The sequence below is a fragment of the Theropithecus gelada genome, chromosome 8 (genome assembly GCF_003255815.1).
Source record: "Theropithecus gelada isolate Dixy chromosome 8, Tgel_1.0, whole genome shotgun sequence".
Taxonomy (NCBI): domain Eukaryota; kingdom Metazoa; phylum Chordata; class Mammalia; order Primates; family Cercopithecidae; genus Theropithecus; species Theropithecus gelada.
The window spans coordinates 142,758,927-142,785,146 of NC_037676.1; the positions used below are offsets into that span (position 1 = coordinate 142,758,927).

At 52.4% G+C, this 26,220-nt stretch overlaps 1 protein-coding gene across 2 annotated transcripts in view; it reads right to left on the reverse strand.

Moving 5' to 3' along the window:
• AGO2 (argonaute 2, RISC catalytic component) overlaps window positions 1-26,220 on the reverse strand; it is a 67,677-nt gene that overhangs the window by 31,358 nt on the left and 10,099 nt on the right. For both annotated transcript variants that reach the window (XM_025393830.1, XM_025393829.1), the window contains exons 2-9: window positions 20,947-21,067; window positions 10,013-10,194; window positions 7,922-8,058; window positions 7,059-7,193; window positions 6,133-6,220; window positions 5,346-5,493; window positions 4,415-4,534; window positions 4,144-4,266 (exon numbers count right to left, since the gene is read on the reverse strand). In XM_025393830.1, coding sequence (XP_025249615.1) covers window positions 4,144-4,266; window positions 4,415-4,534; window positions 5,346-5,493; window positions 6,133-6,220; window positions 7,059-7,193; window positions 7,922-8,058; window positions 10,013-10,194; window positions 20,947-21,067 — 1,054 coding nt within the window. The remainder of the gene's footprint in view (window positions 1-4,143; window positions 4,267-4,414; window positions 4,535-5,345; window positions 5,494-6,132; window positions 6,221-7,058; window positions 7,194-7,921; window positions 8,059-10,012; window positions 10,195-20,946; window positions 21,068-26,220) is intronic.

Consider the following 26,220-nt stretch of genomic DNA (forward strand, 5'->3'; position numbering starts at 1 on the left):
ACGGTAGGTGGACGGGCTGGTGGAAGACGGGTGGGTGGATGGTTGATGGGTGGATAAGGTAGGTGGGTGGTCGGTTGATGACTGGTGGATAAGATGGGCGGGTGGATGGTTAATAGGTGGATAAAGTGGGTGGGTGGATGGTTGATGGGCGGATAAGGTGGGTGGGTGGATGGTTGATGGGCGGATAAGGTGGGTGGGTGGATGGTTGATGGGCAGATAAGGTGGGTGGGTGGATGGTTGATGAGTGGATAAGATAGGTAGGTGGATGGAGAGAGAGATGCATAGATGGATAGATGGATGGATGGATGGATGGATGGATGGATGGATGGGTAAGTGATGAAGAGACAGATAGGGGCTAAGCCAGGAGGAGGGAGGCCCAAAGCTCTATCCAACCTCATGAGTAGCCTGGAGAAACAGAAGTGCCTTGCCATGCCACAGGAAGGTCTCCTGTTCTATACTGAGCTTTCCCTCATTTCCGCTCCTCTATCATCAATGACGTGGGAAGGGGAGATCAGAGCTGGGACTGAGCCCGTAGCTTTTTCCACTCAGCATGCCACTGCCTGCAGCTGTGTCGGAAATGGGAGCTACTTCCACTTGAGAAGAGAAAGGCGAGCTGTGCAAATACGCTGTCAGCTCTCAGCTAGAAAGGACCAGCCCTGAGCACTGTCACCTAAGGAATGTTAGAACCGGCTTCAAGTGCTTCTCAAGAGAAGGGTGGGCCAGGAAGGGTCCTTTGTGGGACGGACAGGCACTCCTAGGCCTGGGGGCATCACTAAAGGATACGGCTGTGCCTGAGTTGCTGTCATTTACTCTGTAGAGATTTTTGGTTTTTTAGCAGAAAACATTTTTCGTACAAAATCTTTTCTGTAGAAAACATTTCGTACAAAATGCCTGCTGTAGACACGTGATAGAAATAAATGCTTTGCTTCCTATATTTTTATAACTTCTGCCTGTTCCCACCAGCCTCCCTGTGTGCAAGAGTCTCACAGACAGCCTGGGGCTCCAGACAGGGAGTGCACACACACACACACACACACACACACACGCACTCACACGCACACACACACACAGGCTCTTACTATACAGGTACTTCTCAACCTCAGCACAACTGACATCTGAAGTTCAGTGATTCTTTGTCACGGGGCTGTCCTGTGCCCTGTAGACTATCCCACTCACCCCCAAGTTGTGACAATAAAAAATGTCTCCAGACACTGCCAGATGTCTGCTGGGGGACAAAGTCATGCCCGGTCGAGAACTCCTGCTGTACACACTGTTTTCTGAAGGATATTTTGGTTTTTTGCACTAACAATGAACCAGGGGGTAGGTAGGGCAGGGGACAGGAATGTTTCCTCACATTAAAATGTTTTAGAGATCTGGAAAAATGTATTCATGTATTAACAGCAGCATTACAAGCTCAGTCAGGTGTGGTGCTGAGGTGGGAGGACTGCTTGAGCCCAGGAGTTCAAGACCAGCCTGGGTAACATAGTGAGACCTCGTCTCTATAAAACATTAAAAACCTAGCTGGGTGTGGTGGTGTGGCTGTGGTCCCAGCAATTCGAGAGGCTGAGGTGGGAGGATCACTTGAGCCTGGAAGGTGAAGGCTGCAGTGAGTTATTACTATGTCACTGCACTGCAGCCAGGACAACAGAGAAAGACTCTGTCTCAAACAAATTACAAGGTTGTTTTTTCTTTTTTTTTGAGATGGAGTTTTGCTCTTGTTGCCCAGGCTGGAGTGCAATGGCGCGATCTTGGCTCACTGCAACCTCCGCCTCCTGGGTTCAAGCGATTCTCCTGACTCAGCCTCCCGAGTAGTTGGGATTACAGGCGTGTGCCACCACACCCGGCTAATTTTGTATTTTTAGTAGAGAAGGGGTTTCTCAATGCTTGTCAGGCTGGTCTTGAACTCCTGACCTCAGGTGATCCGCCCACCTTGGCCTCCCAAAGTGCTGGGATTACAAGTGTGAGCCACCGCACCCGGCCTTTCTTTTTTTTTTTTTTTTTGAGACAGAGTCTCACTCTGTTGCCCAGGGTGGAATGCAGTGGCACAATCTCGGCTCACCGCAACCTCTGCCTCCCAGGTTCAAGCAGTTCTCCTGCCTCAGTCTCCAGAGTTGGCTGGGATTACAGGCGCCTGGCTAGTTTTTGTACTTTTTAGTACAGACAGGGTTTCACCATGTTGACCAGAGGCTGGTCTCGAACTCCTAATCTCAGGTGATCTTCCTGCCTTGGCCTCCCAAAGTGCTGGGATTACAGGCATGAGCCGTGGCACCCAGTCTACAAGCTCTCTTAATCCCTACACTCTGAGATTTTTGCAAGGTTGGCTTACACAAGCGCTTCTGTTTTTCAGACAACCACTGCCCTTGCCCTTGCTAAGAGGGCTTCCAAGAAGCCAGCAGGGCTGTGAAGCGGCGCTGGGTTCAAAAGCCCCGTCCCCCCACGGGGGCAGGCACTCCTCTGCTCTCCCTGGGGTCTCCTCCCCGACTCATGAAGCGGAATCATGCGCTCTTCCTCCTGGGCTTGGGCTGTGTTTATACAGCACCTGGGGCCTGGGGGGACAAGCAAGCCAGGGAGGGCTGAAGGGCCTCGCTCAGACTCCTTTCAGAGAGACAAGGAATGGCTGTGCCCACCACCAGGGACGCAGACCCCTACACGATGGGGTCCCACGCAACAGCGCCAGAGGACAAGACACGCACGCACAGCAACACAGAACGGCCAGCAGCCTCTCAGTGAGCTCTACGGAAATATTAGCTAGAAAACAGCGAGGCACAGAAATACAGGTACTGCTATTATTTTCACAAAAAGGGGTGAATCATCCCTGGGTGATTTTACAAAGGAGAAAGAACACCAATTGCTTCCTGAGAGGGCAACTGAGAACTGGGAAAAAAAGAGACTTTTTTCCTCTAATTCTTCTAAATCTTCTGAATTCTGAAACATTTAAAAAACAGAACTTTTTTGTTTAAAGTATTTTTTATGTTTTGAGACAAGTCTTGCTCTGTCACCCAGGCTGGAGTGCAGTGGTGTGATCTCAGCTCACTGCAACCTCCACCTCCTGGGTTCAAGTGATTCTCCTGCCTCATCCTCCTGAGTAGCCAGGATTACAGGCGCGCACCACCACTCCAGGCTAATTTTTGTATTTTTAGTAGAGACGGGGTTTCTGGTCTCAAACTCCTGACCTCAAGTGATCCACCCGCCTCAGCCTCCCAAAGTGCTGGGATTACAGATGCGAACCACTCACTGCACCCAGCCCGGAACCTATATTTTGAAATAAGACAGGAAAAAACAAACAAAAAACAAACCAAAACCTCGTTCCAGGTCCTGAGGATGAGGGTAAAATTCCGTTAGGTAGAAACTAGGGTGTAAAAGGTTAGGCAGACCCTTACACAGATGCCAGGTGCTTAAGAAAGTCAGTAACCTCTGACACTAAGGCCCTGCAGACCCCTGGTGTCCCTCCCAGCGTGGTCACCTCTGGACCCTCCCACCAGACGTGGTGTGCTTGCACCCGAGGGTCTGCCCAGGAGGAAATGAGAGGAGACGCTGGAGGGCTCAGTGCTCAGGACACCTTTGGTTCCACACTGATGAAAAGGAGAAGTTAAGGGCTGGCCACAGTGGCTCACGCCTGTATTCCCAGCTCCTTGGGAGGCTGAGGAGAGAGATTTGTTTGAGCCTGGGAGTTAGAGGCTGCAGGGACCTATGGTCATGCCACTGCCTTGTAGCTCGGGTGACAGAGCAAGTCCCTGCCTCAAAACAAACAAAACTAGAATTTAATTAGCAAGGACAAAAAACTGTTACCAAACACCCTCATAGCAAAAGTTAAAGAATACAAAAGCAGTACAGGCTTCTGGGAAATAATTCGACCCTCGGTGAGCATCCGTCACGCGAAGAATGGCGCTCTCTAAGCTTGTCATGGGATAATAAAAATTATCTTCTGAAAACATTAAGGGTAATTCTGAAAAACTTTAAAAAGGCCCAAGGAAAGTCATTCCTTTATGAAGTCTCACGCCTTTTACAGGCTCAGCCCGAGGTAGAAAGGATTCTCCTGCATGGAACACAGTCTACACTGCGGCCAATGGCTCAGAACCTGAGAGGGTTTGCGGGGCAGAGACATGCCCCGCAGCCACACGGTCCCCGCTGCCCCGCACGTACCCTGCCCCCGTAGAGGATGGAGGGCGGCTGCAGCACCCGCCCAGTCACGTCCGTCATCTCATCTTTGACCATGATTCCAAATTCACGGACGTACGGATCTGTGTTGAAACTTGCGCTTCGCATCTGGCAAAGGGGAAGAAGAAAATGCACGGAGTGGGTGGGGGCCTCCCATCTCTCTAGCAGCTGCATCCGTTCCAAGCATCAGAGGTTTCTGTGCCAGGGCAACCGGACTGGACTCCACAGGGCGGCCCTGCCCGGGACTGACGCTCACCAATTTGCTGATCTCTTCTTGCCGATCGGGTGCCGACCTAGCAGTTGCTCTGATCATGGTTGAGGTCTGATTGTCCGTTAATTTTTTAATACATCTTTGTCCTGCCACTATGTTACAGACCTGCGAAGAGGACATAGAGACAGGTCATCAGTGCCGCACTGGTGTGACCAGGGGAGCGGGCAGGGGGCTCAGGGTCTGGCGGCCTGTCTCTGCTTGGGACTGTCTCTCTCTCATCCCTGGGCTATGAAGCACCATGCAGGTGTCTGCTGTGGGGGCTGCTCCACGGCCTTCCACTTCACAACAGAAATCCCTGCTAAGTAAACCCCATGTCGCGCGAACACACAGATCCCACGGCCTCTGTGCCCAGCCCACCAGGTCAACGGGGCTGTGTCCTGACACCAGCACTTCTGGGCTTTCTCCAGTCTTCGGTGGCTGCGGGCATGAAAGCGGCTGCAGGTGTGAAAGACGTCTGCCTATGGGACAAGGCGCTGGAGCTGCCCAGCCCTACTGGACGACAGCAAAGTGCCAGAATCTAAACACCAAGGGAAGAGTTACAGCACATGGCTCAGGGTCGGAATTTGACCCTTTCCCAAGGCAAGGATTTTTTTCAAAAGAGTCGTGATGTTAGAGGAGAGTGAATGACGCAAGCGTGCAGTGACAGAGCACCTGCCTCTGGCTGCGGGGCCCGCTGGGCGCGTTACACACAATCTCAGTCAAGGCTCACGCCAATCCCACAAGAGAGCTGCGGACCCCATTTTACTGAAGGCAAAACCGAGGGGCAACAAAGCCCATCAAGCCACCCGAGTTCCTGCAGCAGCAGCAGCAGTGCCATTTGTACCTGACTGGGGCCTCGGCAGTTTCTGGACGCTGCGTGCTGCAGCCCGGAACGCTGCCCTCCCAAGCCCCCAGAGACCACAGGGAGAGGACTTGCCTCCAGGGGCAGGTAGGTGTGCTTCTGCTCCTGTCCGACTTGTAAACACGGGAGGTGGGGGTAGCGCAGAACCAACTTGTGCCTGTCCTTGAAGTACTGGGCCACCGTGCACTCCACCGTCTGCCCGCTCTCCTGCTGCAGCGGGAATCTGAGGAGCAAAAGGGCTGTTCAGGCCGAGGTCATCCCGGGGTCCCTTCCCTCACGCTGCTTTTCATTTGGTTTTGCTTTTTAGGGTGACGTGTGAGGAGCAAACATTCAGAGCACTTCTGGGAGTGAAAACCACGTCACGTGCTTTGGGTTATCTGGAATGTTCCTGAGCCCCTAAATTCTCATTTTGTTTCTGGAGTTGGGAAACAAAACAATACCTACAGGCGTCATTACTCATAAATTACCCACAATGTCACAGTGTGTGTACAGGAGTCAGGACGAATGGAGGCGTCCAGAAAGGTCTGTGCGTCTTCCAGCAGACCGTGGCGACCCTGGAAGCCGTTTACATGCCGTGCGTTCCCAGTGCCCAGAAGGCCTGAAGCCCCCAGGACAGGACGAGGAAAGCAGGCCAGGCCGGTTTGGCAGCCAGGGCCTCTGCACGGTGACGGCAGGAGACGCCTCACAAACTTAGGTGAAGTTTGGAATCTACTGAGCCATGTAAGGGACAATTTTAGGATTGAAAAACAGCACGAAATGGTCCTTTCCGGAGAATGGGCATAGAATCATGGCTCCAGAGTGTGCCCATCGGGGTGACCTTGGGGGCCCCAGCCAAGAGAGTCTGAAAGGAAGGGCGTGTTACGTTTGGTGACTGGCAGGCCGCCGGGTCACATTGCAGACGCGGTACTTCCTCTTCATCTGCCCACAGTGCGTTATCTCCACCTTTAGACCTGGGGACACAGAACACAGGCATCAGCGTCTGGGCTGTCCCGACCTGAGTGCAAGCGCCACTTCCCGAGAATCAGTTTTCATAGGAATGTGGCTGCGGACTCAAGTTAAGGGGGCTCCAGAGGGCTGCAGGGCTCCCCTAGGGAGGCTGACCCACAGGTCACCCCCAGGCCACCCCAGCTGGGTCCATCTCACCTACAAGAATACCCCATGGTGGTGGGGAGGCTCAGCTTAAAGCATCGGGTGTCCACCCTCGTGCTATTCTGTGCCCCCCGTGGGTCATTGTGGTAACACGGGGTACTGCGGATGGCCCTGCAAATGGCCTTCCAAAAGGACGGGTTCAGTAGGCAGGGTTTGTGGAGCCAGGGGCGGGCACCCACTCTGTTGCTGATGGGTAGAAGGACCCCAGACAAGTCCCAGACCCCCCAGTCTGAGTTTCTGGGAGTAGAAAGCAGGCTGACCGGCTACAGATGCCTGCCGGGCTGTGTAAGGTTAAATGAAAACAAAAGAAAATGCATCCTAGGTTCCAGCGTTATGAAACGCTGATCACAGCCGCGCTGCTGCTTCTAGTCCTGATATCATGACTCAGACGTGACTGACTCCCCAAACTCAACCTCACCCCCACCCCACGGGGTTGTATTTATTTAGGAAACGCCCACTCCTGCTCGGGGAAATGGGTCTGTCTAATTCATTTCCGTGCTACTTCATCTGATGGCTAAATTCCGCCACCCCCATCTCCCTAAACGCACATAAGAACCAGAACCGCAAAATGCGGTTCTGGAGGCAGACCGGGAAGGGGCCTCCCAGCCCTTAGCCAGGTGTGCTCGGACAGTTCATTACCTTTAATTTCTTTGGTAAACTTTACCCTTTGGGAATCTGTCAGAGGTTTTTGTTGTTCTTCAATACTTTTAAAATCCAAAACTTCACAAACAAACTCGATTACTGGCTGTGCCTTGTAAAATGCTGTTGCCGACACTGTAGGCGAGAAAAGACAGAGGCAAAGGCCTAAGCATGACTGCGGGGCTGCTGGACAGGCCCATAGTCCTGGAGGGGCCTCACAGGCCAGGCCAGCCATGGTAGGGACACCCGGCCGGGGTTCTCACTCCCTACCGAGGCCAGCCTCGGGCCTAGAGACGGGCAGGCCAGCAGTGACAAGCCCAGGCCCGAGCTGCTGACCCTCCCTCTGGTCAGGGCGATACCCTCTGAGAAAGAAGCCAGTGTGGTAGGATTTTCTGGGGACGTTCTGGTGGAGATATTTCTGAAATCCACCATTCCCTTTTATGTAATTCTTTTTCAATAAATGTATAACTGAGCAAGATCGAATTCTCATTCCTTTCTAGAGCTTTTCATAATAATAAACTCCCAAATGAGAAGACCGATCCTTTTCGCTGGCCTTCACGCTCGTCTTTTTCACAGAGAGGGCAGCAGATGTCCTGCACGGAACAGCGGGATCCTCAGGCCCGCCTCAGCCCCTGACCACAGCCTCTGAGGGCGCGACCTCCTGGCGGCTCCACACTGGCCTGAGAGCCACTGCCCTAACCCACCCAGCACTGCAGGTGAGACCAGCCAGGTGTCACGCAGCAGCACCAGCTCTGACAGAGGCCACGTGTAGAGCTGGCCACAAGCCACCCCGCCACCGGGGTCCTGACCCCCAGCCCGTGCCCAGCCCTGCCCTGCAGTGAAGATCCCAGGGCACTGCTTACCATCAATGTTCAGCATCATTTTCCAGAGAGAAGGCCGGACAGACTGATGGAAGCCAAACCACACTTCTCGGCCCCCGCCAAGAGGGTTGGAGCAGCCCTCAGACGCAGTGAAGAAGGAGCGGCCCACGGGGGTGTACCTGGAACCAAGAGACCCCACCCCACCACCTGTCAGATGCGTCTTCCAGAAGGAACAGTGGCCTCTGGGTGGGCTTTGTCTGTGCCCACCACACCCTCATCAGAGCTCCGTTTCCCCTCCTTTTAAATCCATGTTTACCACGCGGCACTCCAGCCTGCGTACATGGCCTGCTGTGCGGGACGCTGTAACGGCAGCAGGCTGGGGGCCCCGTGGCCTCACTGGGGAATGGTGAAAGATGTTTAAACGCACCGCACAGGTGGAGCACAAACCCCCAGGACCTGGTGTGTTTCTGGTCCAGGCTCCCTGTCCTGGCTTTGTCTCGCCTTACTGTCCTCACTGTCTACTCTTCACTTCACTGGGCCTGTGTCCCCAAGTGCAGGTGGAAGTTGGCACCTGCCAGGTGCCAGCCGCAGCCAGGCCCAGCCTCAGCCGTGGGGAGATGTGCCGCTTCTGGCCGTGTGGCTGTCCACACATGACCCAGCATCCGCCAGCTCCTTTAGCCGCGGGCTCCCCAGGCAGGCTCCGAGGCCCCGAGCTGCCTGCTGTGGGCTCCCCCGCAGGAGGTGGAAGGGCCAGCATGGGGGCTTCACAACCTCTTCCAGGCCTGCGAGGGATGCTGTGCTGGCCGGACTGGAGCCACTCGACTGAAGCAGACACATTCTCCAGCACAGCAGCCTCGCCTGCTGCATGGGCACCGAGGGGTCTGGTGGCCCGGGAGGCGCCGTGACTAATGATTCTGAAGGGAAGACATGCGGTGGGCCTCGGCGCTCCCTACCTGTGGGCTGCGCTGACCCAACCACCCCCGTGGCCCCTTCACTCTCCACCTGAGACGCGCTAATAATCCTGCCTCGGCTGCTCTTCTTATCCCAAAATGAAAACGGCAGTTTCCGCCCTGATTATAAAGTGAATGGAAGTAACCCAAAGGAATTCAAAAAAAATCACAGTCATCTCTGCAACTCCATATTGAAAAAGTAGATGCCATTTTGGCAACCATCCTTCTAGACTGTTTCCCCACATATCTACGGCCTTCCTCTACCGATAGTTCAAAGCAGAGACAGATTACACGTGGGGGAAGGTGCGTTCCTGCTGGGAGCGACAGCCTGTCCTGTATTTGGTCACCTCCTCCCGTGCCTGAAGACTGAGAACACCATGGTCCCCTAAAAATCTTACACATGACCTCGAAGCACCTTCTCTTCCATGAGGGAAGCCCCAACGCTCTCCTGGACTCTTAAAGCTTTGGTCAGTCCTGGGGTGTGTGAGTGTGGGGCTTTGCTTCGGTGTAGGCTTTGGTTCGAAAGAGACGAAACTTGAAAACTCAAATTGTTCCCAGGCACCAGTGTGAGGGCAGGTGTTCCAGGGCGGGAAACTGAGGGCTGATGTGCTGAGCTGGCCTTGCTCCTCCAACAGCGGGGGACTCAGGAAATTAGCGCAACCCTCTGCCCAGCAACCGGGCCAACTGTGAGCCCTCACACTGTCCCTACATCCTCTCCCAGCAATCGCAAGCGTGGCAATTTGTGGTAAAAGAGTAATCCTGAGAATAAAGACGTCCCCAACAGTCACAAAAAGCAGCGGTGACGGTCCCCAGAGCTGCGGACACGCGTGCAGCACGAAACTGGGAACAGCATGACTTTCCTATCACGAGTCCCAAGTGCAAGGGCCAGAGAGGAGCAGAAAAGTGCTGGGGGCAGAGGGCTGCGCGGAACACGAAGGCACCAATGTGCGCACAAACAGGGAGGCCACACTTTCAGGCCAGGCCGAGAATGCTGGTGACTTATGTTTATATTAACAGTTTCCACCTTAGCACCATTTGTGTTATCTTCATCACAGAAAACCTACGTGACCATTCCCACCCTGGTTCTGAGAATGAGCCATTCCTCGGACAGATTTCACCCTGCAGGGGACCCTCGGAGCCGCAGGGGATTCCCCCCACCCTTGGTCCTGTGTGGCGCCCTCACCTCATGGACGGCAAGTGCCTCATGACCACGTCCAGGGCCTGGATCGTCTCAAAAGGGACGCTGGGCAGCCGCCCTGAAAGTGCATCGTGTAACGCCTGCAAGCTCACGCAGGACACCCACTTGATGGACACCTTGAAGATGCGATCCTTGCCTTCTCCCGGCAGCGTGACCTCCAGCTCCACCTGCGAGGATCCAAGGCACACAAGGTTACTCCCTCCTGCGAAGCCCCAGGGAGGACGCAGCCCGGCAGTGGCTGGCTTCCAGACGTCTACTCCTGGGTGAGGAAGTCCCTGCCCAGGCCTCTAGCCAACCACCGGCCACATGTGACTATGGAGCACTTGAAATATGACCAAGGACTGAATTTTAAACTACTCACTTACTTTTGATGAATTTAAATGTACAGAGTCACGTGTGGCCGTGGCCAGTGTACTGACAGTGGTCGAAAACGTATTCTCTTGTTTCACCCTCAAACAATGACTCACTACCTCCTCCCCAGTCTCTGAATGGCCCCTTCCCTCACCCACAAGTTGCACCTAACGCCAGATCATGCTGCTGTCACCTGCAAACCCCACTCCGCTACTCACAGCCCGCAGTTAAATCGCGATCTGGGCCTCATACCTCCAAATACGTGGACATACACAAGCCCACTCAGGTGACGCGTGAAGCAACTTCGCTATTTGCTGATAATGCTTCCCAGTGTCTGAGGAACACTGACGTGACAGGTTATGGATGTTATATACTTTATCCTCACATGCCCAGTGACCCCAGCAAGGGAAAATTCATTCGCCACTTTTGTTGAGACAGGGTCTCACTGTGGCCCCAGCTGGAGTGCAGTGGCACAATATTGGCTCACTTCAACCTTGACCTCTTAGGCTCAAGGGATCCTCCCACCTCGGCTTTCCAAGTAGCTGGGACTACAGACGCACACCACCAAGCTCGGCTAATTTTTTAGTTTTTTTTTTTTTTTTTTTTTTTGAGACGCAGTCTCACTCTGTCGCCCAGGCTGGAGTGCAGTGGCCGGATTTCAGCTCACTGCAGGCTTCGCCTCGTGGGTTTACGTTATTCTCCTGCCTCAGCCTCCCGAGTAGCTGGGACTACAGGCGCCGGCCACCGCGCCCGGCTAGTTTTTTTTTTTTTGTATTTTTTAGTAGAGACGGGGTTTCACCGCGTTAGCCAGGATGGTCTCGATCTCCTGACCTCGTGATCCGCCCGTCTCGGCCTCCCAAAGTGCTGGGATTACAGGCTTGAGCCACCGCGCCTGGCCAATTTTTTAGTTTTTTATTTTGTAGAGATGGAGTTTCACCATGTTGCCTGTGCTGGTCTCGAACTCCTGGGCTCAAGGGATGCTCCCACCTTGGCCTCCCAAAGTGCTGGGAGTACGAGCGTGAGCCACTGTGCCTGGCCGACTCACCACTTTCCATACATGAAAACGCAGAAACCCAGACTTAAAAAAATAGCCCAAGGCCACAAAGCCATGAAAGGGCAGAGATGGAATTTGGACCCCGAAGGCCTTCCCACTCCATGTGTGACGCCAGGGCCCCAGGTGTTCAGCACCAGCCTCTCCTGCCCTGCCCAGGGCCCGCTGCCTCTGCTCCGCTCACCTGAGGTGCCCTCCCTGATTCAGGACCACCAACCCTGCTTGCCGGCATGCCCCAGCCCAGTGTTGTTTGGTGGCACCAGGCACATTCGCTTGCTCGCCCACTGCCCACCATACCCATGCCCGGCTCCCATCTGCTCACACTTGTCACCCAGGGCCTGGCTTCTTGCCACACCTTGTTTGAACTTCACAGAGCAACAACCAGACTCTGCAGATGTCACCTGCCCACCTGGGTCCCAGGTACACACCCTTTCCACCTGGGCCTGGGCTGGCTCTGGCAGATGCCCAGCAGCACTCAGAGCACTGTCGTGCCCGACGGCCCCAAACTGGCCGTGCCCCGAGGACCATGTGCAAAAGATGAGGGTGAGGAAAAACGAGCAAATCCTTCCAGCTGGATGGACTTCAAACATCGAATAGCAGGAAAAGCAGCAAGCCACAGAACGGCACCGCAGCACGGCGCCTTCCGGAAGTCAGAGTCACACGCACAGGGGATACAGCACAGCTGAGGAAACCGGCAGAGGGAAGGGCCAGCTTCACTCAAGTCATCAGGACAGCAGAGCAGGTGGCAGGGGGTGAGGATGCAATCAAGGCTCGGCCCATGGGGGATTTCAGGGTGGGAGGAGGGAACAGCTGGGCCTGGGTGGAGGGTACAGGATGTGGTTTAATACCACTCTTTAAATGTAGGTACATAGCTAGCCCTTGAAAAACATGGGTTGGAACTACGCAAGTGGAGTTATATATGGATTTCCTTCAGCCTCTGCTACCCGAGACAGCGAGACCAAGCTCCTCCTTTCTCTCCTCGGCATGAAGACAGAGGGGATCCTTTATAATAATCCACTTCCACTGAATGGATAGTAAGTATATTTTCTTTACCTTATGATTTCTTAAGTAACTTTTCTCCAGCTTAAGAATGTAAGAATAAACTATATAGGGCCAGGCACAGTGGCTCATGCCTGTAATCCCAGCACTCTGGGAAGCTGAGGCAGGTGGATCACCTAAAGTCAGGAGTTCAAGACCAGCCTGGCCAATGTGGCAAAACCCCATCTCTACCAAAAATACAGAAACTAGCTGTAACCATATCATACATTATGGAATAATATGCAGCCATAAAAAGGAACAAGATCAGCCGGGTGTGGTGGCTCATACCTGTAATCCCAGCACTTTGGGAGGCTAAGGCAGGCGGATCACGAGTTCAGGAGTTCGAGACCACCCCAGCCCACAGTGAAACCCTGTCTCTACTAAAAATACAAAAAAATTAGCCGGACATGGTGGCATGGGCCTGTAATCCCAGCTACTCGGGAGGCCGGGGCAGGAGAATCACCCGGGAGGCGGAGGTTGCAGTGAGCCGAGATCACACCATACTCCAGCCTGGGTGACAAGAGTGAAACTCTATCTCAAAAAAAACCCAACGAAACAAAACAAATACAAAAATTAGCCAGGTGCAGTGGTGGGTGCCTGTAATCCCAGCTACCTGGGAGGCTGAGGCAGGAGAAACATTTGAACCCAGGAGGTGAAGGTTGCAGTGAGCAGAGAGAGCACCACTGCACTCCAGCCCTGGGCAACAGAGTGGAAAAAAAAAAAAGAAAGAAGAATAAACTATATAATACATATGACATATTAATTTACAGTTTATGTTATTGGTAAGGCTTCTGGCCAACAATAGGCTATTAGTAGTAGTTTAAGTTTTGGGGGAGTCAACAGTTATACACAGCTAGGTGCAGTGGTTCACGCCTATAATCCCAGCTCTTTGGGTGGTTGAGGTGGGAGGACAGTTTGAACCCATGAGTTGGAGACCAGCCTGGGCAATATAGGGAGACCCCATCTCTGTGCTCCCAGCTACTCAGGAGGCTGAGATAGGAGGATCGCTTGAGCCAGGGAAGTCAAGACTATAGTGAGCTGTGATTGTGCCACGGTACTCCAGCCTGGGCAACAGAGAAATTGTTTCCAAAAAAAAAAAAAGGTTATGAATGAACTTTTGATTGCATGGGGGATCAGTGCCTGATATGTTTGGCTATGTCCCCACCCAAATCTCAACTTGAATTGTATCTCCTAGAATTCCCACATGTTGTGGGAGGGACCCAGGGAGGTAACTAAATCATGGGGACTGGTCTTTCCCATGCTATTCTCGTGACAGTGATCCAATTGGTTTATCAGGGGTTTCTGCTTTTGCTTCTTCCTCATTCTCTTTGGCCGCCGTCATGTAAGAAGTGCCTTTTGCCCTCCGCCATGACTGCAAGGCTTCCCTAGTCACATGGAACTGTAAGTCCAACTAAACCTCTTTCTTTTGTAAATTGCCCAGTCTTGGGTATGTCTTTATCAGAAGCATGAAAGCAGACTAATAAAGCACCACTAACCTTTTTTGTTGTTCAAAGGTCAATTGTATATATATTTCTTTTTCATTAGTGGTACTTCATAATAAAATTCTAAATAAATCATACACAAGTAACAGTAACTGAAAATGCACATTTGACGTAACATGGCAACATGGCAGGCACTCCTGCACTCACTGGTTCCCCCCTTTACTTTCTTTTTTTTTTTTTTGAGAAGGAGTCTCGCTCTGTCAGTTAAAGAAACAGCTCTGGAGGGGCTGACTCAGCCTCTCTGGGCTATGAGGGGCAAGTGCCCCCGTCAAACTGTCTGACTCCAGAAAGGGAGACAGAGTCTCTATGGGCCCAGGAACAGGGGCTTGGCTGGGCACGCGGGGGACGATTCCAGTTCGGACTGGCAGCTACCTGGTCCCAACAGGAGTGGCCGGTCACTGAGAAGGGAGTGCCATTCCCCTTGGCCAGAAACAGCACACCCAGGTCACAGTGTGCAGGTGGAGTAAGCTCGGGAGTAGGAGAGTGCGTGCATTTCCATCTCACACACGCCCCGGCCAGGAGGTACTTTAGGCCTGAGCACATCTGCGGCAACAGCACTCAGCATCCAGCCTACAGTGCCCTGCCCTGGCACGGATCGGACGCCTGTCAACGCCACCCTTCAAAAACCTCTGTAGTCAAAACTGAGGGGCAACTCCAAGGGGTCTATTTTCTCACAGCAAAATACACTCTAATTTGTAAATGTATTGTGGTCTAGCCTCCACTTGGCCCGCAGAGAAAGGACACCAGAGTCACCCCAGGCTCTGTAACTGTCTGCCCATCCCGTGTCCACGGTGGCTGGCTGGTGCTCACGTGCAGCAGCTTAGGGCCGCGTGGAGATTTTACGACGGCCGTCATGCCACGAGGGCAGGAGGCACGCGGCTCTCTGAGGGACAGGCCCCGTGTGCGTCTGGGCTGCCAGCAGCAGGTGGTCCACACCTGAGACACTGCTGCCTCTCAACAGCCCAAGCACTCGGTCCCAATGACACGACATCTGAAGGTCACTCCCAGCATGGCTGCCTCGGGCAGGTGGCTCCGTTGGCCTCCTGCACACAAGGGCACAAGCAGGTGGCCCCACTCACCTCACAGGGCACTGTCGTCAGTTGTGTTGCAGTGCTGCCATCTGGGAGTGGCCCAACTGCCATTTTCTGAACATGGATAATAGAAAATGTCAGCCTAGGACTCCGATCCAGGGCCTGGAGCATGAGGAGGCAGCTGTGACATCCAATCTCCCCAGACAAGCCAAACCCACAAGCTGGCTTCCCTGTCCAGAAATCCTCAGGGTGAGAGAAGTAGGGCTGTCATGGGGTCATTCCCATTTCAGTGTCATCACACAACTCAACAACAAAGGGAAAACAGCACTCTAAAGAATGCAAAGAGGCCGGCCCGGGGCTCACGCCTGTAATCCCAATACTGTGGGAAGCCAAGGCGGGCTGGATCGCTTGAGCTCAGGAGTTGCAGACCTGCCTGGGCAAAGTGGCAAAACTGTCCCTACAAAAAGAAAATTAGCCGGGCATGGTGGCACATGCCTGTAGTCCCAGCTACTCAGGAGGCTGAGGTGGGAGGCTCACTTGAGCCCGGGTGGTGGAGGTTACAGTGAGCTGACATTGTGCCCCTGCACTCTAGCCTGGGTGACGGAGAGAGACCCTGTCTGGAAAAAAAAAAGAGCACAAAGAGACTGTGTATGGAGCCAGGGAGAAGGCACAGAGGCACAGCTGCCTTTCAAAAGGCTGTTCCTGCACTAAGCTTGGCTGTGGCCCTGGCTGAGCCCATGGCCTCCCTGTCCACTGTCGCTGAGGAGGGGCAAGGGAGGCGCTGCAGGCGTGGCACGTCTGGCTGGCCACGAGGATCCCGACCTGGACGTGGCCTCCCTGGGGCGGCAGGAAGAGCGACCACACCCACTACACCTGCTGAGCCCAGGCTGAGAGACAGCTGCCAGGCTGCGTACCACATTCCCCTCGCACAAGGGGCCGTGCAGCTCACGTCTTATTGAAATGTGCCAGGCGCTGAGGTCTAAAGGCATGCTGTGACTCTGCAGGGCAGCAGCTCTCCAAAGGCAGATCACTGACCCCCAAAAGACCTCAGCACGAAAACCAGTCCCACCCATCATGTCTGCAAAGTGTAGTGGGAATTCAAAGTCACCTGGCAGATGACAGAGCAGGTACAGGGAGTGGCTGCTCAGCTAGCGCTCGACACCACTTCCTGACCACCTTGTACTGGGGTGGGCTCAAGTCAAGGCACCTGGCTCGTTTGAGGGGACCCTTGGCCCCGAGAGGTAGCAGCTCAGCCCCAAAGATGCTTGGGCCAGGCCCAGGCTAAGCAGGCTCCCCGCCGCACACTGCCCAAGCAGAGCCCCCCATAGCTTCCTAGGCCTCTCCTCGCCGCCAGCCTTCTCTACCCGAGCCTTCAAGTGCAGAAGCTTCACTGCTTCAGGAGCCCTTGGTCTCCCTTGCTGCCAGACACCCCCATCCCAGGTCAGCAGGCAACAGCCAGGCACTCCTGTGGCCATAGCAGGTACAGGCTGAGCTGGGCACAGAGGTGGACAGGCAGGAGTGCCGAACTACCATCTCCTTCAACAGAGAACTCTGTGCATGGCTGTCTTCTCCCAAGGTACGCTGCTTCCGGGCAGGGTCTACTATTGATCTGAGCTGTGGGTCCGCCCTAACTTCCTTCTGGGAAGGAGACACCTGTGCTGTCCACCACCACTCCCAGACCGTGTCAACCCAGACACTGAATTCGATCCTTCAGGGAGATGTGCAAATACATTCTCAGGTTCATCTTCCACCAGCCGAATCCCTTCCAGGCCAATGCCACCTGCCTTTTGTTATTTAGGGAGTTTATAGTTGTCTCCGTATGTTCCTAAACGGTGCTCCTTCTGGCCACCTTTCTAAATTTTCTACTCAACTGAGCAAAGAAGCTCCAGGGAGCTGCAGACCTTCCATGGGCCCCGACAAGGGGAGTTATGGGGCTGGACCCAGAGTCAAGAACAGATGACAAGCCATGCCTTCAAAAAAGGACCCAGGAGTTCAACCCCAAATGCTGATCAACTTGTATAGTTTCCTGTGTCTCCATCTCCAGTTCTGGGAGGTGAGGGAGTGCGGCTGGGCGGTCCCAGCGTCTCCCGGGCCTGGGAGAACTCGTCTCTCTTTCCACACAGGGGCTGGGATGAAGGCAGGCAGGCTAACATTGCAGTAGGAGATTTAGGAGCTTCGTGTGTAAGGGCGATGTGACACGGGCCCTCTGCGCAGAGGCCTGGGCCAGAGCTGCCAGAGTCCCCATGAGCCTCCAGGGTAATGGAGCACCAGAACGATTCCGCTCTTACCACAAGTGCGGCACGAAAAAGTACTTCACAGAAAAAAGAGAAAACCCAAAGATGACATTGGGACATGATGCGAGAGGATGGGCATGGGGACACCTCCTTACGCAGGCTCTCAGACAGAAGGGGTTAATTTCTGCACCCCGCAGAGATCCTACAGAACCCCCAAACCAGTAGGAGAAGCGTGGTCTGCACCCAGAGAACCCCCACGCTAACGAACACAGTGGCTTCGAGTAGGTTCTCTATGCCCGCTGGGACCTGAGCTTTTCTTTTTTCCTTTTTTTTTTGAGATGGAGTTTCGCTCTTGTTGCCCAAGGCTGGAGTGCAGTGGTGTGATCTCGGCTCACTGCAACCTCCGCCTCCCAGGTTCAAGTGATTCTCATGCTTCAGCCTCCGGAGCAGCTGCGATTACAGTTATGCTCCACCACACCCGGCTAATTTTGTATTTTTAGTAGAGACGGGGTTTCACCATATTGGTCAGGCTGGTCTTGAACTCCTGACCTCAGGTGATCCGCCCACCTTGACCTCCCAAAGTGCTGGGATTAAAGGTGTGAACCACCGCACCCAGCCAACCTGAGCTTTTCATCTGACAAAAGAACAAGGATGGTTGGGATGAAACTTAAGAGGGAGTGAACGCCTAGTGGGTGTAGGGTTGCACGTATGAGGACTCATGTGGGCACCCCAGAAAAGCACTCTGACCACCAGCAAGGCTGACAGACCAGGGCCAGAAATCTGCAGCTCTGCAATTTAAGCTTTGTTTACATTTTTATTTTTAGACAGAGTCTCACTCTGTCGCCCAGGCTGCAGTGCAGTGGCGTGATCTTGGCTCACTGCAACCTCTGCCTCCCGGGTTCGAGCGATTCTCATGCTTCAGCCTCCCAAGTAGCTGTGACTATAGGCGTGTGCCACCGTGCCTGGCCAATTTTTTTTTTTTGTATTTTTAGTAGAGATGGGATTTAGTCACGTTGGCCAGGCTGGTCTCATACTCCCGGCCTCCAGTGATTCACCTGCCTCGGCCTCCCAAAGTGCTGGGATTACAGGCATGAGCCACTGCACCTAGCCTTAAACAAAGAATTTTAAACCCTCGCTACTCAACGTGTGGCATGGGGCCAGCAGCACGGGCACCGGCTCGGGCTGGTGGGAGATGCACCACCTGGGGCCGCAGGGGACAGGCACGGGGCAGGGATGTACATGCTCACTGAATTCTCACAAAGCCCCTGGGAAGTAGCTTTTATTGCCATCTCTGTTTTACAGGTGAGGCAGTTGAGGCTTGGCCAGTTGAGGTGCCCCAGGTCCCACCACAGGAAGGGCGGAGCCAGGCCTCACACTCGTATCTAGTTTTACCCCAGAGTGTGTGCGCAGTTAATTTCCACAAAGACAGGTCTCGAATTTAAATATCAAATACCATATAGACTCCCCAAGCCCCTTTTCAGAAAAACTACCCTGATGCCCGCCCTGTGTGTAAATATAAATAGGTACAGACAAAACTGTGCACAAACTCCTCATGCTTGTCTTTCTTATAAAACTTAAGTAAAAACAAATGCAAATTAAGCACAGAACTTTAAAATGACTACATTTCAACTCCATGGCACGCTAGTTGGCAAGGGGTGATCACGTTGAACTGATGGGCATTTGGTCTAGGACTCGCTCCCATTGAGAAACCCAACATTCATCACCCTGGGCTGACGGTGACAGTGCACAGACCACTGTCCCGTTGCAGCCACGAGGTCACTTTCTGCAGAGCCCCATATCGTAACTCGGCCTCTGCTCAGCCACAGCACATTCTCGCCTTGTCAGAGCGCGGCAACGTGGAGGGGCATCACTGGGCGTGGAGACTGCTGGGCCCTGCTGACCACCCAGAAAGGCTGAAAGGAGCTTATTCATTTCAAGATTATCATCAAAATGAAAAGCTGGCTACTCTGGAGGCTGAGGTGGGAGGATCGCTTGAGCCTGAGAATTGAAGGCTACGGCGAGCGTGACTGAACCATTGCTTTCCAGCCTGGACGACAGAGCGAGACTCCGTCTCAAAAGCAAAAGGAAGAAGACTGAACGTCTGTAGAGAGAGCTGCTAGCAGGCCCCTTGCTCTCCCACTAAAATAGACATCCCTGGCAGCAATCTGAGACCCTTTGCACACCGAGCTGGCTTCCTTCTCAGGGACTCAGGGTTGCAAAAGCAAACTGTGCACGTTGTTCCCAGAGGGAATCAGCCTTTCATTCTCATAGTTGTTAAATTCCTGGTTTCTGATGTGTTCGCTTCTTAAAGTATGTGTAAAGATTATTTTTTATTTTTTTGAGACTCAGTCTCACTCTGTTGCCCAGGCTGGAGTGCAGTGGTGCGAACTCAGGTCACTGCAACCTTCGCTTCCCAGGTTCAAGCGATTTTCCTGCGTCAGCCTCCAGAGTAGCTGGGATTATAGGCACCTGCCACTATGCCTAGTTAATTTTTATATTTTTAGTAGAGACGGGGTTTCGGCATGTTGGCCAGGCTGGTCTCGAACTCCTGACCTTGTGATCTGCCCACCTCAGCCTCCCAAAATGCTGGGGTTACAGGCGTGAGCCACCATGCCCGGCCTATAAAGACTATGTCTGAGCCGGGTTTCTGCTCTTCTTCTACTTACAAATAACATCCGTATCACTCTGGAGCAGCACACTTGTTGAAAGACACTCCCAAGAAGTGACACTTCTGGGCAGAAACTTTATTACTTTTTTTAAAATAAAGCCATGATAAGGATAAAGGTAATAAAAGAAGGTGACATTTTAATATACCCACTCCTTCTGGGTTGACTAATCACCATCATTCTAATTTCAGATGAGTCACCGGCTAGAGCAGAATGTTAACTGGGCCTCACTGCCATGTCTCTCTCACAAACCCCTACATGAATGTGCTTTTCCATAGGCCTTCCTGTGGAGATGGAGTCTCATTCTGTCACCCAGGACGGAATTCGTGGTGCACTGAGAGAGCTCACTTAGACTCAAACTCCTGAGTTCAAGCCATCTTCCTGCTTGGCCTCTGCAGGTCTTTAGAATACTGGTGCTTACTCTAGGCTCTTGTCTGACGGCGGTTTGTGGCTTGTGTTTTGTGTACTTTGTACTGAAACTTTGGTGGTTTCAACAAGTTCTCTGTATCTGTGTCAGGACCTAGATAAGTTAAACCCCTATCACTGAAAGCCACAATACAAAGAAGGTAGTTTTTGGCCGGGCGCGGTGGCTCAAGCCTGTAATCCCAGCACTTTGAGAGGCCGAGACGGGCGGATCACGAGGTCAGGAGATCGAGACCATCCTGGCTAACATGGTGAAACCCTGTCTCTACTAAAAATACGAAAAACTAGCTGGGCAAGGTGGCAGGCGCCTGTAGTCCCAGCTACTCGGGAGGCTGAGGCAGGAGAATGGTGTGAACCCGGGAGGCGGAGCTTGCAGTGAGCTGAGATCTGGCCACTGCACTTCAGCCTGGGAGACAGAGCAAGACTCCGTCTCAAAAAAAAAAAAAAAAAAAAAAAAGAAGGTAGTTTTTATGGACCTCAGGACGAAGTGCATGGCAGCGAGCTGCTCTCTCCTCCTCGGTGAAATGGTTTCGTGTATGAGAACAGGCATGACGGACTTTATAACACGTGTGAGCTTTACTTCACCGTACATTACTCCACCAAGGGCACCCGAGGGAGCTTACCTTGTCCCTCCCAATCGGAAGGGGCATGGCCGTGTACAGATTCTTCCTGCCGTCAAACACGGGCTTCCGATCCCCAAAGATCTGTGTTTTAAAGTGCTGGACCATGTGTTCCACGATTTCCCTGAAACAAAGACAAAAGTCGGGCAAAATGTCAATAAAATGAAGAAAATGGCATACAAGGATGATATTTTTCTGACGCTATTTTTTTTTTTTTTTTTTTGAGATGGAGTCTTGCTCTTGTCGCCCAGTCTGGAGTGCAATGGCGTGATCTCGGCTCACTGCAACCTCTGCCTCCCGGATTCAAGCAATTCTCCTGCCTTAACCTCATGAGTAGCTGGGATTAATGCCACTACGCCCGGCTAATTTTTTTTTTTTTTTGAGACGGAGTTTCGCTCTTGCTGCCCAGGCTGGAGTGCAGTGTCACGATCTCAGCTCACTGCAACCTCCACCTCCTGGGTTCAAGTGATTCTCCTGCCTCAGCCTCCCGAGTAGCTGTGATTACAGGTGCCCGCCACTATGCCTGGCTAATTTTTTGTATTTTTTTTTTAGTAGAGACGAGGTTTCATCATGTTGGCCGGGCTGGTCTCAAACTCCCGACCTCAAGTGATCCATCTGCCTCGGCCTCCCAAAGTGCTGGGATTACAGGCGTGAGCCACCGTGCCCGGCCCTCTGATGCTACTTTTAAAGCAATTTTGTAAGACCTGTGGCTCCTTTGGGCAACAGGACTTCCAACTTCTATACAGAAGCAAACCAGACCCATGAGTGGGTTTGTGCTCATGCACTGAGTGAAACACGGGAGAACCTGGTATGCGCTGGGCACTTTCCATGCCCCATACAGCAGATGGCAGACACTTCCGGAACCCCCGGAGCTCCCTGGAGCACTGACGAGAAGAAGAACAGAGCTTGTGACATGTGTGTTCCACGGAGGTAGGGTCAGGCGCCATGCCCCCGCACGGCTCCCCACTATGCGCACAGACTGGCAGGTGTGGCTCCGCTTGTCTGCGGGCCTCACTGTGGCCACTAGGATTTGCTGTGTGACCCCAGTCAAGGGGATTGTGAGACTGGCTTGGCCTTCTGTGCTCCTCTGATCGCCAGAAGAACGAGTCCTGGGTGCTGCTGCCCCTCCAGTCCAGCCTGACCCAGGGGCCCAGCCAAACTTCAGCCCACTTGCAGAGCCACGGTATGAAACGGATGCTTGCTGCTGGGAGGGGCTGAGTTTTTGGTGTTGGGGGCTCAGGCATTCCAGTGGCAGAAGGCTGCTAGATGCAAGGAAGCTGCTCTGCAGTGCTCCATGACCCCCACCCTCCACCCCCCAACCCCTACTTCCCCACCGTGACAGAGAGGCCTCCAGAAACACACTCTGCAAACCTCCTGCTGGCCTGAGCTCTGCTCCAAAGAGGTGCCAGCTGGGCATAGCATTCTGCTGGCATTTCAGGTGGTTGTTTTATTTTATTTTATTAGAGACAGGGTCTCACTCTATCTTACTAGAGTACAGTGGCACGATTACTGCTCACTGCAGCCTTGACTTCCCGGGCAGAAGCAATCCTCCCATCCCAGCCTCCCAAGTAGCCAGAACTACAGGCAACAGGCCACTATGTCCAGCTAATGTTTAAATTTTTTTGTAGAGATGGGGCCTCCCTTATGTTGCTCAGGCTGGTCTCGAACTCCTGGGCTCAGGCAATCCTCCCACCTTTGCCTCCCAAAGTGCTGGGAGTACAGGCATGCGTCACTGTGCCCAGCTCAGAGGGGTTCTGAGGCATTTTAACTCAGCTCACTAAATGCCTACCCTCTCACACCATGCCTGATGAAGTGCAAATATGAAGAGCTGGGGTCCCTGCCTGCCCACAGAGGCCCAAGTGAGGGAAGCGCAGAGGCCCACGGGGTGCTCAACATCTCAGGTTTTTTTTTACCAGGAAATGCCAGCTCAGGGGATGTGGTAAAGAGGGAGAGACGAAGGTGGGGGCGGGGGAGTCGCTGAGAAACCTGCACAGGGAGGCAGGAACACAGCGCGGCTAGAATGGTCTTTCTCCTGGGCAGAGTCTCAGTCCTCTCTTAGGAAGCAAGAATCCGCCAACTCCTTCCATTCCTTTCCCAAAAGACGAGGCAAGCTGGCCCGGAGGGCTTTCCTTATTCAGAATGGCTTTGCTGGGTCCACCTCCAACATTCCCAGGAAGAGGGTCTCAAGGATCCAGCTAACCTGCCCTCAACACCTGCGGTCTGGGGAGTGCCCGTGGCAGATGCCCAGAGCCTCTCAGTGACATCTTTGAGGGCTCCACCAAGCTGCACCCGCCTCTGACAGTGCTGGGAGATCCAGCCTGGGCAGGGTATAGCCCCGAGGGCCATCAGCATGGCCCCGGCATCCATCCCTGCCATGCCCACCTGGCAGCCAGGGCACAATCTCACCTGGCACCTCCCTGACCTGCTCTGGGCTGCCCAAGACAAGGTGTGCCCTGCAGCTCTTGCGAGAGGACAGCTCATTCCTCCGCGCTCTCTCCAAACCATTACAAAGGGTCCGCAACCTTCGGAGGACCTCATCTCCCTGGCCGGGGCAGCACAGTCAACTTGAGGTGCAGATGGCTCCATTGGAGGGAAGGTGGGTTCTACTCACGTTCAAAGAACAAATCATTCTGGCCTAATTCAAACTTGACCTGAACACAGTAAGACGGCACACACCCTGATTCATTTTATGAGGTTAGCAAAACCTTTAGGTTGAAACTAGACAGGAAGAGTACTAAGAAATCACGGGCCAATCACTTATAAACAGAGGCAGGAACAAGCTGAATCTAGCAACATGTTCAAAAATACATCATCGTGTCAAAGTTCAGTTGATACCAGAAACAAAAGGTTGAATTTAACATTATAAAATTCATTAACATGAAACAGGTTATAAACCTAAAAGCTATAACTGAAAAATATCCAAGAAAGCATAAGAGAAAAATGTTCCTAAACCTTGGGATAGACAACAATTTCTAAGAAATGTGTCCTTAAAGAAAAAAAATTCATAAGCTAGGCTTCATTAAAAATAAAAACTTTTACCCATCTCTTAAAAAAAGAGAGAGAGAGAGAGAGAGAGAGACAGAGACACCATTATAAAAATGAAAAGACAAGGCCAGGCGCGGTGGCTCACGCCTATAATCTCAGCACTTTGGGAGGCAGGTGGATCACTTGAGGTCAGGAGTTTGAGACCAGCCTGGCCAATATGGTGAAACCCCATCTCTACTAAAAATACAAAAAGTTGGCCGGGTGTAGTGGGTGCCTGTAATCCCAGTTACTTGGGAGACTGAGGCGGGAGAATCGTTTGAACCCAGGAGGCGGAGGTTGCAGTGAGCCAATATTGTGCCGCTGCACTCTAGCCTGGGCATGACAGAGTGAGACTCCATCTCAAAAACAAACAAAAACAAAAAGAGCAATCAACTAGGAGGAAATATTCCATAGTCAAACAGACACACATCTAACAAAGAACTTGTATGCATAATGTATTTAGGAAAATTCTTACAACTCAGTAAGACAGATAATCCAACTTAAATGAGCAAAAGATTTGACCAGACATGTGGCAGAAGAGGACACACAAATGGCGGGTAAGCACATTAAAGGGTGTTCATCACTAGGCTTTAGGGAAGTGGAAATGAAGCCGCAGACATCCAGTAGAGAGGCTAAAATCGGAACGGGTATCAATACCAAGAGCTGGTGAAGGCGGAGGGAAAAGCTCTTTTCTACGAGGCTGATGCGACTACTTTGGGGAAAAAGTGTGGCAGTTTCTTACAAAGGTCCATGTCTATTTACCACCCTGTCCAGCAACATCTGACACAAGAAAAATGAAAAAACACATCCACGCAAACATTTGCATACAAATGTGTACACCAGCTCCAAACCTAAAAGAATTCAAATCAATGTCCATTAGCTGGTGAGTGGACAGACCCACACAATGCAATACTTGAGTCACCACTGCATGCAACATGACGGGTGTCTTAGAAACACGCTTGGGGAACAGAGCCAGCCACCAGGAGGAACAGGTATACCATGATAATGATTCCATGTATAGGAAACTCTCTGACAGGCAAAAACAATCTATACTGACAGAAAGCAGGTCTGTGTTTGCCTTGGGGCAGGGGATGACAAGCTTAACTAACTACAATGGGGCAGGTGCTTTGGGGTTGTTAGCATGTCCTATTGATTGTGGCGGTTCTTACAGGAGTGTATACACTTTTTAAAGATCATAGGCCTATATAAAGGTATGTCTAGGAGATACTGTGGGTTCGGTTCCAGACCAGCACAATAAAGGAAATGTCACAAAAAAGCCAGTCACACAAAGATGTTGGTTTCCCAGTGCACAGAAAAGTTCTGTTTCCACCGTACTGCCATCTATTCAATGTGCAATAGCATCGTGTCTAAAAACAAAAGTACATTCTTTGATTTAAAAATACTTTATTGCTAAAAATGCTGACACAGACATGAAGGGCACTGATAAGACTTGCTTGGCACAGGGCTGCCATGAACCTTCAATTTGTTAAACAACGACAACAAACAGTACCTGCAAAGGGCAATAAAGCAAAGCACAGGCTGGAGTGGTGGCTCATGCCTGTAATTCCAGCATTTTGGGAGGCTGAGGCGGGCGGATCATGAAGTCAGAAGTTCGAGACCAACCTGGCCAACACAGTGAAACCCCAACTCTACCAAAAATACAAAAACTTAGCCAGGCATGGTGGCGGGTGCCTGTAGTCCCAGCTACTTGGGAGGCTGAGGCGGGAGAATCGCTGGAACCCGGGAGGCGGAGGTTGCAGTGAGCCGAGATCATGCCATTCCACTCCAGCTCGGGTGACAGAGTGAGACTCCATACATACATACATACATACATACATACATAGCAAAGCACAATAAAATGAGGTGTGCCTATACTTAAAACAGGTACATTTTGTTGTACGTGAATTATATCTTGATAAAAGTTGGTATCTGTAAAAATCAATGTAACATATTAGAGAAAAATTATGACAATCGTAGCCAGGCGGAGTGGCTCACGCCTATAATCCCAGCACTTTGGGAGGCCAAGGTGGGTGGATTACTTGGGGTCAGGAGTTTAAGACCAGCCTGGCCAGCATGGTGAAACCCTGTCTCTACTAAAACCATAAAAAAAATTAGCTCGCCGGGCATGGTGGCTCATGCCTATAATCCCAGCACTTTGGGAGGCTGAGGCGGGTGGATCACCTGAGGTCAGGAGTTTGAGACCAGCCTGGCCAACATGGTAGAACTCTGTCTCTACTAAAAATACAAAAATTA